This window comes from Euleptes europaea, chromosome 1 (genome assembly GCF_029931775.1).
Source record: "Euleptes europaea isolate rEulEur1 chromosome 1, rEulEur1.hap1, whole genome shotgun sequence".
Classification (NCBI taxonomy): domain Eukaryota; kingdom Metazoa; phylum Chordata; class Lepidosauria; order Squamata; family Sphaerodactylidae; genus Euleptes; species Euleptes europaea.
This window is the reverse complement of record NC_079312.1, coordinates 162,405,238-162,422,653: the sequence shown is the minus strand read 5'-3', so window position 1 is coordinate 162,422,653 and position 17,416 is coordinate 162,405,238. Positions and strand designations below refer to the sequence as shown.

General features: G+C 48.2%; 1 protein-coding gene across 1 annotated transcript in view; it reads right to left on the bottom strand.

Annotated features, from left to right (window-relative positions):
* Positions 1-3,106: 3,106 nt before the first annotated feature.
* Positions 3,107-17,416, bottom strand: part of AVIL (advillin) — a 42,327-nt gene continuing 28,017 nt past the window's right edge. Inside the window, exons 12-19 of the mRNA XM_056853446.1 lie at positions 16,090-16,248; positions 11,951-12,130; positions 11,019-11,164; positions 10,713-10,857; positions 9,389-9,577; positions 8,532-8,600; positions 5,667-5,792; positions 3,107-3,220 (exon numbers count right to left, since the gene is read on the bottom strand). Coding sequence (XP_056709424.1) covers positions 3,107-3,220; positions 5,667-5,792; positions 8,532-8,600; positions 9,389-9,577; positions 10,713-10,857; positions 11,019-11,164; positions 11,951-12,130; positions 16,090-16,248 — 1,128 coding nt within the window. The remainder of the gene's footprint in view (positions 3,221-5,666; positions 5,793-8,531; positions 8,601-9,388; positions 9,578-10,712; positions 10,858-11,018; positions 11,165-11,950; positions 12,131-16,089; positions 16,249-17,416) is intronic.

Genomic DNA, 17,416 nt, shown 5'->3' with positions numbered 1-17,416 from the left:
AATATGTTTTTTGTTAGAATGATAAACTCTTCCAGGATCTACATACAGGCCCTGGAGAGGTTAGAGATCTGGCTGGTATGGAATGAATCCCATATTTGAGGACCAAAGAAGCGAAATGTACATGGAATTTTTCTCCAAAGCCTGGAAAAGGTTCTGTGGTGTGTAACTGACAAAAGGGGGCAAGTGGACATTGATCAAAAGTGGGAAAGATACCTGGATTCATCCTGGGATGATTTTGCCAGTCAGAATGAGACCTGGAGCCAGTGATCCCAACAGCTTGCCTCTGTTACTGTAGTGTCTTTTTAAAATGATACCCTGACATATTGCAAATAAAAGAAACAGCTTCACCTGTGCAAACTGGGAAGCCAGGTTCTGCAGATTTCCTGAGTAGAAAGCATGTGTAAATGACACTAGTGAAACATTTAACCACAGTTGCATAAGATCCTCCCTAGGGTTTGTTCATAACTGTTTCACATTAATGAAACTGAAACTCCTGGTTAGAAGTATGAAGTTTTTATTTTAGTTGATGCTACCTCTGCAAGTTTTGCATCCTTCTAAGCAGACTGGGAAAGTAGTGAGTGTATTGGAGTGGGCATGTGTGTGTAAAGTGCCCTCAAGTCACAGCTGACTTACGGCGACCCCGTAGGGTTTTCAAGGAGAGAGATGTTCGGAGGTGGTTTGCCATTGTCTAGCTCTGCGTGGATTGAGAGAGGTCTGAGAGAACTGTGACTAGCCAAGCAGGCTTCCTGTGGAGCAGTGAGGAGTCGAACTGGGTTCTCCAGATCAGAGTCCACTGCTCTTAACCCCTACACCATGCTGGCTCCAAAATGTACATGAATCTTGCTAAATGGAGTTTGCAAACGGAGAGCCAGGGTGGTGCAGTGGTTAAGAGAGGTAGTTTGGAGTGGTGGACTCTGATCTGGAGAACCGGGCTTGATTCCCCACTCCTCCACATGAGCAGCGGAGGCTAATCTGGTGAACCAGGTTGGTTTCCCCACTCCTCCACATGAAGCCAGCTGGGTGACCTTGGGCTAGTCACACTCTCTCAGCCCCACCTACCTCACAGGGTGTCTGTTGTGGGGTGGGGAAGAGACGGTAAGGTGATTGTAAGCCGGTTTGATTCTTCCTTAAGTGGTGGAGAAAGTCAGCATATAAAAACCAACCCTACTTCTGTAAGGGGCAGTAAAGTTGCCACCACTGTTCTAACGCAAACTGAATGGGTCTCAGTATCTTTTGCAACACACCTTGAGAACTGGTTCCTGAAGCCACAGTCACAGACGACATTCAGCTTCCTGTTAGGTTCTTCATAATGTTTCTGTATTTTAAACCTTATGGTGTGATTTGGCACTTTCCATACATGTTCTTGCACCACATGTTCTTGCTTTCAATCTTCCCTTCCTGAAGCTGGACGAAAGGTTTAAAACAAGAAGGAACGCTCATTTGCTATTGTTGTAGGGCCAAAATACACAATACACCTGGTATGAGTTGGGTCACAGGTGAGCTGCCTGGCTCACACATGAAGCTGCCTTATACTGAATCAGACCCCTTGGTCCATCAAAGTCAGTATTGTCTACTCAGACTGACAGCGGTTCTCCAGAGTCTCAGGCAGAGGTCTTTCACATCACCTACTTGCCCAGCTCTTTTAACTGGAGATGCTGGGGATTGAACCTGGGACCTTCTGCATGCCAAGCAGATGCTCTACCACTGAGCCACAGTCCCTCACAGTCGGAGGTTCATCGGGGGAACTCACCTTAAGCAACGGTTGTTCACTCAGTGCTGTGAATGGGGAGAAGAAGCTTCCTGTCTCCCACCCCTCTCGCCAGCAGAAGGAGCGGCAAGGAGGTGGGCATTTTGCCCTTTTTCTCTGGCTTTGTGTGTCCTTCCTACTTCCATGTGCAACTGCCCTAACCTGAATCAGTTTCCTTCATCTATTTTTAACATTAAAGAAAATTGATTATTGATCCCTTGCAGTCTTACCTAGTTTGGGGATTGTAGTCTGATCTTGGGGGGGTGGGGGTGTCGCTAGTGCATGGCATGTTGAAGCAAGGCCTCCTACTCTGGAGGAAGAGAGGAAGGTGTTCTTTTAAGAAGCATTAAGGTATGCTCTCACCCCACTTAGACCCCTCTATCTCTTTTGTTAAAGGTATCACACACTCTCAACAAGAGGCAAACACAGACAACCAGCTGCGATTTTTACTCTTTATTCTGGTTAGAGATGTCCAAATGATTACCCTTCCATGGGCACAGGAGCAGCAGTAATTTTTTTTTCTTTAGGAAATGTGTAAGCCACCTCGCTCCATTTAAAAAAAAATTAGCCAAGGTAGCTCGAACACTTCTTCCAGTTATCCTTGCTCACAGTAGAAGTCAGACTGTGGAGTGTACGTAGTAAGCTCTTTGGTGACCGTTGGGGTTTAGCCATTGGGTAGGAGGCAGTATGCGCTCTCTGACATTGATGCCAGTTTTAATGCTTGTAATACATAAACTTAGGCCTGATTTGCACAAAACAAAAAGTCATATGTGGCCTCCGTGCGGTTTGGATTTCTAGCAGCCTCTGACTGGCTATTTATTTGCATGGAAGAGGCCTCAGCCCAGAGCAGAATGTTGCCAATATATCTTGCGAGTAGACTTGCCAACTCTGTGTTGGGAAATTGCTGAAGATTTGGGGGGGGGGGTGGAGCCTAGGGAGGGACCTTAGTGGGGTACAATGCCATAGAGCCTGCCCTCCAAAGCAGCCGTTTTCTCCAGGGGAACTGATCTCTGTAGTCTGGAAATCAGTTGTAATTCCAGGAGATCTCCAGGCTCCACCTGGAGGTTGGCTACCCTACTTCAAAGCTTCTTCCTGGTTGGTTTTCCCAGCAAGGTTGACCTCGGGAGGTAATGTATTCCTCCTTCCCCCTTTATTTTTGGCAGCCCCCGCCTCAAAACAGAAGACTGGGTGACTTTCAAAGTATACTTAGGCACAACTGTGATATATTATTGAAAGCAAAAAATGTAGCTCCCGTCTTGGGCTAAGCTGCGTCTGGACATGGGGCCTGTTTCAAGCTGAATGTATCTATGTCTGGATGGCTCTCCTTCGTTAGAAACCGTTAACGCCCATGCCCACCCCTCAGAAAAGCCCTCTTTCTTTCTTCAGGTTGAGCTGTTTCCAGGTTGGGAGAGCAGCAAAATCATCCCTGTTCATTCCAAAGGCTCTCACGAAGTCGTCTTCTGAGAGGAAATTCTGGTGGAAGAGAGAGGCAGGGATGAGTAAGGGAAAGGTTGGCCCTGAGCAGAGATTAGACCAGTGATGGCGAACCTTTTAGAGACCGAGTGCCCAAACTGCAACCCCAAACCCACCTATTTATCGCAAAGTGCCAACACAGCTAGAAGTCCACATGGGGCTAGGGGTTGCCACATCCCTCTTTGCCACCTGCGGGAGGTTTTTGGGGCGGAGCCTGAGGAGGGTGGGGTTTGGGGAGGACTTCAATGCCATAGAGTCCAATTGCCAAAGCGGCCATTTTCTCCAGGTGAACTTAAATAGCAGATCTCCTACTACCTGGAGGTTGGCAATCCTGCATGGGCGGCCGAGCGGGGGAAGGAAAGCAGCTGGAGCATAGCCCCCACCCCTTCAGTTTGGTTCTTTTTCCAACTCTTATCTTCATACGAATTTAAAAAGACTGTTATGCGGGGGCTGATGGTGGGGACAGCCCTTTGCACACGCTCAGAGGCACCTTCGGTTGCATGAACGAGCAGAGTGGAAACCCGAGCTAAGCAAAGGGCTCGGCTGCAGCACAAACGCCAGGAGGGCCCCCGTTCGGCCCTCACTGCCAATCCCCCGCGCTGCAGTCACCAACCAGCCTGCCGCAGACGGCTGCCCAGGCGTCCCACTCCCGATCCAGCCCCGTCCCGGCTCCACCTCTTCCAGTCCTCGGCAGAAGGCTCATCGTTGTCTTCACATCCGGAGCGCGCAGCCAGCAACTGCGGAGAAGGCGCTGGGAAGGAGCCCGGTGCTTCCCGGAGAAGCTGGGAAGGCACCGCTGGTCCCCAGCCTCCTCAGCTGGGGGAACGAACTCAGGTGAACTCTGTGCTGGGGCAATGGCGTGCGTGCCCACAGAGAGGGCTCTGAGTGCCACCTCTGGCACCCGTGCCATAGGTTCGCCACCACTGGATTAGACTATGGATCCTTGATCCAGCAATCATTATTCATAGAAAAAACCCAATGGAACAAGGCAGGCAACCTCACACCAGTCACCTGCAGCCCCTGCTTGCCACTCCATAAGGAAGCAGGAGAAAAATGGGAGGACAGCCAGAGTGGCGTAGCGGTTAAGAGCAGCCGATTCTATTCTGGTGAACCAGGTTGGTTTCCTCACTCCTCCACATGAAGCCAGCTGGGTGACCTTGGGCTAGTCACAGTTCTCTCAGAACTTTCTCAGCCCTGCCTACCCCAAGGTGCCTGTTGGGGGGGGTGAAGGTAGTTGTAAGCCACTTTGAGGCTCCTTACGGTAGAGAAAAACGGTATTAAAACCAACTCTTCCTCTTCTCTTCCTCCATCACCACTGCAATTTCATTTCCAGCTACCATAACTGGGATACTAGCACGTCACAGGATGGTCTAGAATTTCTAGAGCATTTGGCAATGTGCTGATGTGGGGTCAACAATTCTCAGTTAGGAATAGTGTTGCCAGGTTCCTCTTCGCCACTGGCAGGAGGTTTTTTGGGTGGAGCCTGAGGGAGGGCAGGGTTTGGGGAGGGACTTCAATGCCATAGTCTCCAATTGCCAAAGTGGCCATTTTCTCCAGGGGAACTGATCTCTATCGGCTGGAGATCAGGTGTAATAGCAGGAGAGTACCTGGAGGTTGGCAACCTTAGGAAACTCCTGTAGATTTGTGGGGGACCTAGGGGGGTGGTTGGAGAGGGGCGGGAACTCAGTGGGGTATAGTACCATAACCCATTCTCCAATGCAGCCATTTTCGCCAGGGGAACTGATCTCTATACTCTGGAGATCTGTTCTAATTCTGGGAGATCTCCAGGCCGTACCTGGAGGTTGGCAACCCTTTGCTGATGTCACTTTCACAGCTAGAAGCAACATCGTAGTGGCAATGGATGCCATTCAGGTAAGTCCTGCCTTTCCCAGTCTCCCCTGGGTTGCCAGCCCTAATGGTAAAACCATAGAGGGTTTTTTTGTGAGGGGGGGGAGAATCCTAGAGCATTGTACCAATATGGTGGCATCATTTTCGGGTTCACAATGGAAGTGGCATTGTGGCATTGGTGCAATGCTGTTTCCTGATGCCCTCCCATTTCCCAGGGGATGCCAGTGCTGGGCTGGCAACCCTATCTAGCCACCAGTTAAGATCTACCTCAGGCCCTGTTTTCTGTGCCCTTACCTTCAGGGAACGAGTCAGGGCATTTATATGTTATAATGTATAACCCCATCCTGAGAACAAGACTTAACTTTTGCTGGCTAGATTGTAATGTAGGATTATCACACACCTATTTAGTTTTCATTAGGTATTGCCCACATGCCCTGGAGCTCATTCTGGTAGCCCTAAGGACTAGAAACTAGATGAAACTCTTAGCTACTGAACTCTGTGCCCAATTCCGAAATGCATGTTTGTGTGGCCCCTCAGTCCTACACAGCCCTGATAATAAGATATGCTACGCTTTCAAGCAATGCGTCATAGTGCTCACTTCTTTCTTTGCAGGGTCCACATCTTCAGGCAGTTCATCGGGGCAGTTCAAAAGAACCTCCAGAGGGTAGGTTAGGCAGGTGCTGTTTTTTGAATGTTGGGGACCAAAGGATGCATCATTCAGATCCTAAGCAGAAACAGCAGGCAAAAAAATACTACACAATGCCAGAGGGATGTTCTATTAACTTAATGAATACATGCAACGGTCTTAGCAACTACTGCTTTTGCCGCCATAACCTTACATAAGAACATAGGGAACGCCCTGCTGGATCAGACCAAGGCCCATCAAGCCCAGCAGTCTGTTCACACAGTGGCCAACCAGGTGCCTCTAGGAAGCCCACAAACAAGACAACTGCAGCAACAGCAGAATCCTGCCTGTGTTCCATAGCACCTAATATAATAGGCATGCTTCTCTGATCCTGGGGAGAATAGGTATGCATCATGACTAATATTCATTTTGACTAGTAGCCGTGGATAACCCTATCCTCCATGAACATGTCCACTCCCCTCTTAAAGCTTTCCAAGTTGGCAACTTTAAGACTTGATTACTTGTAACGGTCTCTCTTGGGCTGCCATCTTATTTTATTATTTTTCTGCCTGACAGGATTGTTGTGGCTTTTGCAATTGCTTAGCATGATTTTGGACAGGCATGGCTGCCCACAACTTTTGTGTGCTTTGGCAATACCTTAAATTCTGCCAAGAAGGGCATGTCAACTGCAGCAGAATGGAACTAGCAAGTGACTACGCATATGGGAACTTACCCACAACTTGAGATAAAAACGGCCCCAAATTGGCTTCAACTGACTTTACACCTCACGCATCATCTCAAAGTTGCCTCCAAAATTGTTAATACAATGACAGCCGAGCAATTCCTTCGCTCTAGCCCTACAAGAGTTCTGTGAATCTTGCTTGGTGTCAGAAAGCTACACGATAAATTGCTAGCCTTTGTCATTTCAGTGGAAACATACCATTTATTTTATGTTCCTCACAGAAACCAGGCCACAACCTGGTCATCAGATACTGATGACACTGCTTTATAGCTACATGCCTGGCAGCATTAAGCACAGGAATGCTGGCCCTAAAATCATGGCCTGAATCATCTTTTTCCTCCTCCTCCACCAACCTCTTTTTTTTTATTTTGTAACATCCTGCCTGATGAAGAGTTCTGACAAACTTGAAAGCCTTTTGTGTAATTTTGGTTGGTCCTAATAAAAAGTCTTACACAGACTATGATTTGTTTTTAGAACTTCCCTAGGGGCAGCTTCCCTCAAAATAGAGAGGCAGCAATGGGGGAACATTGTACTGACTGAATATTTGGCTGCCACATGGCTGATCAGGGCACAGCTGCCCTCTCAGGTGACAATCTGAATACTTGTTAGCTTTCACACTCTGAAGATCTCAGAAAGGTCTGTCAGAAGTGGAATGGAGGGAAGGTTTGTTTTAATAGCCTGCAGGGAGAGCTGAGGGGATTCTGCTTAGATGACACCTTGAATATGTAATCTTTCTCTTCAAAAATAAAGCAGATTGCAAGTCCTTATGACTGCCTGCATAAGGACCAGCAATCTGCTTAATTTGCCATACATCAGCTGTGATTTGATGGCACCCAGAAACACATGACTTCCTAGACCTGGGTGACCCAGGCTGATCTTGTCTAGTCTTGGAAGTTAAGGTCAGCCTTGGTCAGTATTTGGATGGGAGACCATATAGGGGTGCCATAAATCGGCTGTGACTTGACGGCACTTTTCACCACCAGTCCATATGGCTATTGAAAGAAGATTGAGAACCTTATGAGTAACTCCAGCTGAATTCTTAAGATGTCAGAGAGCAGGAAATCCAATAGTCAAGGAGGGGAATTTTGATGGAGAGAAGGCCAGACCAGTCAATCATGCAGAGATGCAGCATGTAGACTCCTTTGGAAGTGGGTACTTGACAGCATGCCATTTGGGAATCATGATTCAGTGCAGCCAGTCAACTGTCAGGCGGCAAGGAGTATTCCAGAAACAGTGGTTATAAAGGGCATTGCAGGAGGCAGCTGCATTGATGGATGCCCTGGCTTTGCTTGCCTCACACAGGATTCTGTTGTAGTTACCTCCCTGCAAGGCAGAATTACAACTGCATTTATTTACTATGGGAGGATCCCCAACAGAAAGCTGCCTGGAGAGCTAGCGTGGTGTAGTGGTTAAGTGCGGTGGTTTGGAGCAGTGGACTCTAATCTGGAGAACCAGGATAATTTCCCCGCTCCTAAACATGAAGCGGCCCTGACCTGGATGGCCCAGGCTAGCCTGATCTCATCAGATCTCAGAAGCTAAGCAGGGTCAGCCCTGGTTAGTATTTGGATGGGGGACCACCAAGGAATACCAGGGTTGCTGTGCAGAGGAAGGCACTGGCAAACCACCTTTGTTAGTCTCTTGCCATGAAACCCCCCCAAAAAAGGGGTCGCCATAAGTCGGCTGCGACTTGACGGCACTTTACACACACACACACACAGCCAGCCGGGTGATGTTGGGCTAGTCACAGCTCTCTTAGAGCTCTCTCAGCCCCACCTACCTCACAGTGTGTCTGTTGTGGGGAGGGGGAAGGAAGGTGATTGTCAGCCAGTTTGATTCTTCCTTAAGTGGTAGATAAAGTTGGCATATAAAAAAACAACTCCTCTTCTATACCCAGCTGCCTAGGCAGACAAAATCCCAGAGTGCCTGGTCCCCTGAGGGTAGAGGCTATGAAGCCAGGCAAATCATGTGACTTTTTTCTTATAATGTTTGGGCCCAGGTGGTCTCTGTGGCGTGAAGGGCAACTTCAGTTTGATGGTCCACTGAGGTTCTCGGCCTTAGACAACATTTCTGGCCAGGGAAGCAAACCTTTAGCTCACCTCTGTGATTCTGATGATATTGGCAGCATCTCCCAGTTCCTTCTTCAGCTGTTCATATGTCTTTCCTTCCTGCAGAAGTCAGAACAAGTCAGTTGTCGATGGGAATATGATGGTAATTGAGCATTGGAGTGCTGAAGGCAGGATTTTATTTTGAGCTCACAAGTTATAGCCTGGAACACGAGACCCAGCATGGTGTAGTGGTTAAAACATTGGACTAGGAGACCCAAGTTCGAATCCCAAAGGAAACTCACCAGCTGACCTTAAGCCAGGCTCTGAGACTAACCTATCTTGTAGAGGTGTTGTTGTGAGGATTAAATGGAGCAGGGAGAACGATGCTGTAAGTTTTTCCGGGTCCCCATTGGGGAGAAAAGTGGGGTATAAACTCTCAAACAATAAGTTTTAAAATATTGAGGCTAATGCTGGAAAAAATGTGACACGTGAGAGCAATATGGTGGTATTATGCCTTCAATTAGGTGAGACACATAGGCTTTTATGCAGGGACAGTTCCCCACGGTCACCCCCGCCGACTGCTTCGGGGCTTCCTTTTGATTATGCATGCAGTTTCCACCCATCAGAGATTGCCTCGCTCTCCCCGCACGTTTCACCCGTGTTTTCCAGATACAGTTTTAGCCAGAATCTGGAAAATGTGGGCAAAATGCGCAGTGAGAGCAATGCAACCCCTGACAGGTGGGAAAGGCATGCGTAATCAAAAGGAAGCACCAAAGCAGTCGGCAATGGTGCCGCGGGGAAACCTCCCTACACAAAAGGCCATAGTGCTTGCTGAAACCTTTACTAGATCCTGTTGTGCTGTTTATAGGCTGATACTTTGAGCATAAACTAGCACTCTTCCCACTTACACTCCATCGGTGTGGGTCCCAAGCCAAGAACCAGCCTGTGAAGTTGGGGGGCTCAAAACCTTGCTTGACTATCAGGATGGGGGTATCAACATCCCTCCCGCTGGGGTGGGTTTCCAGATATTCCTGAGCTGTTGGCAATGCCTCCTTCCTCTCAGTCTGATTGGATTCTTTGCCAATCCATAAGAAGATCTGAAAAGAGAAAAATATTTTTTTCAAGTTACCCATTTTTGCAGTAGGGCTCATTTCCTGCTATGCATAAACATGGTAATGCAGAGAGCCAGTGTGGTGTAGTGGTTAAGAGCGGTAGTTTGGAGCAGTGGAGTCTTATCTGGAGAACCGGGTTTGATTCCACGCTCCTCCACATGAGCACCGGAGGCTAATCAGGTGAACTGGATTTGTTTCCCCACTCCTGCACACGAAGCCAGCTGGGTGACCTTGGGCGAGTCACACTCTCTCAGCCCCACCTACCTCACAGGGTGTCTGTTGTGAGGAGGGGAAGGGAAGGTGATTGTAAGCTGGTTTGATTCTCCCTTAAGTGGCAGAGAAAGTCGGCATATAAGAACCAACTCTTACTCTTCTTCTGAAATCAGACAGTAAGGGCTAGTTCACAGTGGGTAGCCGTGTTAGTCTGTTTGCAGTAGTCAAAAAGGGCAAGAGTCCAGTAGCACCTTAAAGACTAACAAAAATATTTTCTGGTAGGGTATGAGCTTTTCTGGTAGGGTAAGGGCTAGTTGACATTCAGATAGTACGCCTGTCTCTAGGCGGTAGGGAACGGCTGTAGGGAACGGCTGTAGGGTTAAAAGAACAAGATGATACATACACCGACATGCTAATTTTCTGTGCTCAAGCTATGGTTGCGAACCTCCGGGTGACACCTGGAGGTCTCCCGGAATAGCAACTGATCTCCAAGACAACAAAGTTCATTTCCGCTGGAGACTATGGCCGCTTTGGAGGGTGGAGACTATGGTATCACGTCACTGCTGAGGTCCCTCCCCTCCCCAAACCCTGCTCTCCCCAGGTTCCACCCCCAAATCTCCATGAATTTCCCAAGCCAGAGCTGGCAACCCTAGAAGTCTGAGTTGTCACAGCTTGGACGCTGGTGCTGCTTTCCCCTTGAAGGAGGGTGACACCCAGTGGTCAATGAGGAAAATGCAGCTCTTTGTAGCTCACCAGAGGAGCCATTTAAATCTGTCTTGCCATCCGCATAAAATACCACCTAGCTGTGTCCAGACATAAGATACTGATAGATTCATCTTCCAGAAAATGCTTTTCTAAAGCCACTCATACTAGTCCTAACACACACACACACCCTTCCTTGGCTCACCTGGTCCCATGTGTCCAGCAACATAACATCACTTTCACTGAGATCATCTTGGATAAAGTCAGTAATCTCGGTAACTGTAAAACGTCCTGTTTTGTTGGAGCATTCGAAAAGCCGAGGAGGATGATCAGGGACCACCTGAAGCAACCTGCAAAAGAGTGGCGGTTTTTGGAGGCAGTCCATTTGAGTTCTCCCCCTCTACACAAACACACACCGCAGGACACACAAGGATGTGAGAATGACTCTTTGTGATCCTTCTCCTGGTTTTGGAGCAAAACTGGTGCAAAAATGTTTCCCAGTGGGGTGTACCTTTTTTCACTTGCATACAGGGCTTTGCCTCCAAGCAGCTCCCAAAACCCTGTGGGCTCCTGTCCTTCCGCTACAGTTTCTTGAATCCCATCACAGAGAGTTGTAGCAAGCAGCTTGGCCATTTCCCGTTCATCGCCACTGGAGCCCTAGCAGGAAAAGCACAGGGTTAAAAAGAGGGGAACGTAACCACAGATTGAGAGCCACCCCTGTGTGGGAGCACTGCTGAATTGGGATTCCAGTTTCATCAAGATTTTACAAATAGAAGACTGTCCAGATGTAGAAGAATGGAAGGATAAATTAGCCGACTATGCAGTGATGGCAAGGCTGACAAATCAAGTGAATTAAAGACCCAGTGAGTCATGGGAGTTTGAAAGGAAAGGAGAAAAATTTACAGTTTTTGATTCGCTATCTGTACTGTATATGTTGTTAACCAGCCTGAGCCTGACTTTGTAGGGAAAGGGCAGGATAGAAGTAATCGTCTTCTTCTTCATCATCATCATCATAACAACAACAGTAACAATAACAACTGACTTTAAGGTACAATTTGGACTTCCTGGGGGGGAGTGACATTTCAAAATATCAAAGAAAAGTGACGAGAGCCAGCCCAATGTCGCGGTTAGAGTGTCAGACTAGAATCTGGGAGACCCAGGTTCAAATCACCTCTCTGGAAGCTTGCTAAATAACCTTTGGCCAATCACACAGTCTCAGCCCATCCTACCTCATAGGTTGTTGTGAGGATAAAATGGAGGAGAGAATGATGTAGGCTGCTTTGGGTCCCCATTGGGGAGAAAGGCTGGGTATAAATGAAGCAAATAAATAAGATAGCAGACTTCATAGAAAGCCTGTTGAAATCCAGTGGAAGAAGGTGACTTGCAGACTCCTCCCACTGTCCGAGTTTACCCCTACTTCTGTGCCAGATTTCCTAGGCTCACCTTGCCATACCACAAGTAGTGATCTGTCTGCATCTTCAGCAAGAAGACGTCGTTGGAATTGAGGGACGCGGCGAAAGCCGGAACTTCCACCGCTTTTGTGTTGGAGCTGTCGGTTCCGTGGATCTGGAAGAGCCTCACTGGGGGTTCTGGTTCACTGCTGCCTCTCCTGGATGTCCCACCCTACAGGGGGAAAAATTCAGGAGAGTCCATCGAGATCGCAGCAAACTGACTGACGCAGCTGGAGAAAAGTCGAAATGATGCCTGCCATTTCACAGAATGCATCTGTGCTGGGAAAGAAGCATGCGAGGGAAAGGTCACACTGTCTGGACTCTCAAACACATATTTTCAAATAATACTTAGCACTTGGTGCTTCCAAACATTCCACATACCTGGGGATGGATCCTGCTGACCTCCCCTCCAGAAGGCAAACTTCTGACTTCCCTCTCCCACTGTTCCCTTTGGGGAGGGGCCATGGCTTAGTGGTAGCGCATGTGCTCGGCATGCAGAAGGTCCCAGGTTCAGTCCCTGGCATCTCCAGTTAAAGGGACTAGGCAAGTAGGTGATGTGAAAGACCTCTGCCTGAGACCCTGGAGAGCTGCTGCCAGTCAGAGTAGACAATACTGACTTTGATGGACAGAAGGTTTGATTCAGTATAAGGCAGCTTCATGTGTTCCCCCAGGAGAAGAATTTCAGGGTGCATTTGGGACTGCATCAGGAGGGGGAGGGAGAGAAGAAATCCTTCCATCAGCAGAGGTTTTTGGCAGCATCCAAGCCATTATCTTGTAACCCTTACAACAGCCCTGTCAGGTAGACCGATATGATATGGTGGCGAGGGAGGCAGTTAGGCTGGCTTAGCTAAGGAAACCTTTTCAGTTTGTAGTAGAGATAGGATGTGAACCAAGGGCTTTCTGGATCATAGCTTGCTAGACTGATTCAAGGAGGAGAGGTCCATCATGGCTACTAGGCATTAGGGCTGTTGATTCGGTTTGGCCCGAACAGAAAAACAGCAGAAGTTCCCCTGATTTGGCTGTTTTTAGTTCAGGACGAACCAAACTCAAAATGGCAGGAAAACGGGGGAGCCGAATTCAGCGAGTTCGGGAGTTCATGAATAAATTCGGCAAATTCGGGGCGCAGCAGCATAACCGTCAGTAAGCAGCATTCTCCCCCGGGCAATCGGTGGCCAAGCTGAGTCTTCTTCTGGCCAATCAGTCAGGACTGAGTACTGGAGGAATCAGCTGCTGCACCAGGGAGAGAAAGAGAGAGAAATCCTCGTGGGGGGGTGCGTGTGCACATTTGCTCCTTTCCGTGGCTGCAGGGGGCACATTTTCGGGGGTAGAGACCCTAAACTTTCAGCGAAGCTTCAGACAAGCCTTCTTAAGAGACCCCCCCAAGTTTTGTAAACATTGGATCAGGGGATCCCGAGATATGGGCTCCACCCCTTTTCCCTCCCCCCTTTTCCATTTCCGTGGCTGCAGGGGGCACTTTTTTGGGGGTGCAGCCCCCAAACTTTCAGCATAGCTTCAGACGAGCCTTCTTAAGAGACCCCCCAAGTTTTGTAAATATGGGTTCAGTGGAGGCAAAAATATGGGCTCCCCCTTTTCTCTTTCCGTGGCTTCAGGGGGCACATTTTTTGGGGTGCAGCCCCCAAACATTCAGCATAGCTTCAGACGAGCCTTCTTAAGAGACCCCCCCAAGTTTTGTAAACATTGGGTCATGGGGTCCCGAGATATGGGTTTTCCCCTTTTCCCTATTGGGATGAATGGATCACCCAATCCTGTATGCATCTCCAGAGCGGCAATCCAAGGCAAAACCTCCCGTGCTTAAATAGAATCGTATTGGATTACCCAGTCCTCCCAGCCCCTCCTGATGGAACAGAAGACAGCCACAGTAAGACCCCTTTGGGGGCTTTAATCTATAATTTTTCTCCTGTGTGTGTGTGAGGGGGAAGCAGAGTGTGTGTGTGTGGGGAGGGAGCAGTTTCTGTGGGTGGGGGGGGAAGCCAAAGAGGGCTTTTGCCCGTTCTGCCTGAGGTGTGTGTGCCCCCTCGAGTCTCTCTCTCCCTGGTTTGAGGGGGGGCTTCAGTTGTGTGTCCTCAGGTTTTCCCTCATTCATAAGATCGGTTAGGTCTATTTTGATGCTTGCTCAAAACTGGTTTTCAAATGGTGACTTAAAGAATGCATTTGCCTGGTCCCGAGTCCGATGCAAAAGGGGAAATTCCACCCCCTCCTGCTCATTATGCATAGCTAGCTGCCTCTGTCCCTTTCCATGGTTTGCAAACTCCCAGGTGTCAGGTGTTGCTTTGCATGGTTGCAAATGCAGTTGTGTTGCTTTGCAAACTTCTTCGCACCTGCCCCGCCCTTGCTCCCCACAGCTCAGCTGTTTGTCGGGGCTGGGAGCTTTGTGCGTGGGCGGCAAGCTCTGCTCAGAGATGCACTTTAAGGGTGGGGGACCCCTTTCGGGGCCCATATCTCAGCCCCCCCTGACCCAATCTTTACAAAACTTGGGGGGGTCTTGCAAGAAGGGTCCTTTGAAGCTCTGCTGAAAATTTGGGACCTCTACCCCCAAAAATGCCCCCCCGGAGCAGCGGAAAGGAGCGGTTATGTTTTTAATGGCTTTATTCAGCCGAATTTTTTTCCCGAACTTTGAATTCGCGCTGAATTGCACGGACCCAAAGCGGGGAAGTTCGGACTTCGGCATATCCCGAATCCAGATAGGCCGAATTCGGCCAAATCCGAACTATACCGAATTGTGTTTTTTTTCAACAGCCCTACTAGGCATGGTGAATGAAGGGAGCCTCCATATTCAGAAGCAGCGTACCTCAGAATGTCAGTGCTGGGAGGCAGCAGCCAGGGAGGGCCTTGGCCTCTATGACCTGTTGGTTTGGCCCTCCAGGGCGGCTGGTTGGACACTGTGTGAAACAGTATACTAGACTAGATGGACCACTGGTCTGATCCAGCAGGGCTCTTGTGTTCATATTTTCTTAACCACAACACTATAACAGCTCCCTACAAGCTTGGAGCTTCAGGTTACGTTGTGCCGCGAGATTTAGTGGAACCTGGTTTCTGGTCTGGGGCTCTGCTACTGTCTTTCTGTGGCCTTGCCCAAATCACTCTCTTTGAGATACTTTTATATTCCAGATGACTGAAGTCGTTTATGCATGGGGGTTTTACCTGAGGTTCGTTGCTTGCTGGACCCACACTTTCCTGTTGGGAATCTATGCACCAGCAGTCTCCAAGCTCAAACCAAGTCCCTTCCCCTTTAAATGCTGCTTTGTAATTGGCTTACTCTGTAGAGCTTACTGTGAGAGAAACACCCCCCACCAAACCAACTGCCAAATAAAAAAGCATTTTAAGAAAAAGAAAAACAACAAAATGGAGCAATCTGAAAGGGGGGGAGGAAATCCAAGTCTCGGTTTTAAAAAGCCTTTCTTCGGCTCAGAAAGAGCTCCGTGGAAGCAGGAAGTATCTGAATCCCCGCCTCTTTACACCCTGCTTTGTAATTGGCTGTGAGCGAAACTAAGCTTCTGTGTCCTGCGCTTTGCCTTATGCATGGGGATTTCAAGTGGGCTGAACTCTGGGGAGAGGGAAGGATCAGGTTAACAGAGGAACGGGAAGACCCGGACATTGTGAGGGCTGGCAGTGCAGTCATCTCTAATGGAGGGAAAACTCATGCATAACTCCAAGGAACAACCGAGACAGACTGGGGATGAACATGAGTGAAAGTACCCATGCATAAATGACCAGAGAGGCCTTTTATGCAGGGACGTTTCCCCGTGGTCACCACCACTAACTGCTTCAGGGCTTCCTTTTGATTATGCATGCCTTTTCCGCCCGTCAGAGGTTGCTTTGCTCTCCCTGCATGTTTTGCTCGTGTTTTCCAGAAGCTGTTTTAGCCAGAATCTGGAAAATGCAGGCAAAACGTGCGGGGAGAGCGAGGCGACCTCTGATGGGTGGAAAAGTCGTGCATAATCAAAAGGAAGCCCCGAAGTGTCGGCGGGGGTGACTGCAGGGAAACGTCCCTGTATAAAAGGCCACACTATCTGGATATGTCCTAGGAATCTGAGAAGTTCCACTAATGCACACCCCATGTCGAGAAACAGTTTTAGATTCTCCATTGCGTCGCTGACTCCTGCTTCGTACCTCGAAGATGACAAGCTTGCCTTTGAAGATGGCCAAGAAGTGGCGTGGTTCCTTGCCCATGCTCACATGGACCTGCACGGGCTCCCCGTGTAGCTGCTGATCCATCTCCACCGCCTGGTAGGCAGAGGCTGCAAGTTCATCCACAGTCGCATGACGACCCTGAGACACAGAAAAGGTATCGAGAGATCCAGCTGGTTAATGGCTTTGGACCAGAGAGACCCAGGTTCAAACCACTTCCTCTGCCATGATGCCCCTGGTTGCCCTTGGGGCAAGCCCTCTCTCAGCCTAACCTACCTCACAAGGTTGTTGTGAGGCTTATGTCGGTAGAAGCCATGTAAGTCCTTCTGAGTTTCTAGGAGAAAGGGCTAAGTAGATATATTTACAGAATCTGTATTTGGCCCTTCGTTCAAAGAGCTCAGAATAGATTCAGCTGCATTATCCTCACAACAACCTTGTGTTGTAATTTAGGCTGAAAAACAGAGTGACTTGTCCAAGATCCCACTGTAACCTGGGTGGTAGACAGGGGACTTGAATCCAGGCCTCCCCAACCCTAGTCACAACATTCGAACCACTAATAATTATTAACATTTTGCACAAATCCCAACTGTAGATCCAGCCTCAATATTAATCCCTGACTGATTTGAGCATGTGTGCAAGCTGCTATTACTGATTACAGGTCCTCCTCTTATTTAAGCATCTCCTGAGTCCCACAGAAGAAGCTTGCTATGTGAAATGGGAGGGGGAGATACTCCTTGGCGAAGAACTACAGACTGAACCAGGAAGCTTGTGAAAAAACGTAATAACAGAATGAATACTTAAGGGTCACATGTGATGAATTAACAAAACTTTAATACAGTACACATAGTAAAAAATATTCATTAAAACTAAAGGTGTTTTGGCTGATAGTCCTTCCTCAGTGGTACATTAAAAAAAATACACACCATAAAGTAAAATTATTCAAATTTTTAAAATTTTTAAAATACAACATTACTTCCAGATATTCCGAGAGATCAACAGATAGTTGCCTTACATATGATAACTGCAGCTAGAATGGTCTTTGCTAGGCAGTGGAATCAGAAAGCCTCCCCTAAGATACATGACTGGATATCAAAAATAAAAGAGGTCTATATTTTAGTGAAGTTAACTGCTTACCAAAAAAATAATAATATTAACAGTGTAGTCCTCTTATGGACGAGAACAATTCAAAGAACAGAAATGTCCATTTTGTAATAAGATACAGTTTTGGTTAAGTGAGAAGGAGATACTTATGTAGAGCTGTAAAGTATTTAACGTGATTTTATATGTTTATGCGACTATCTGTTTTGAG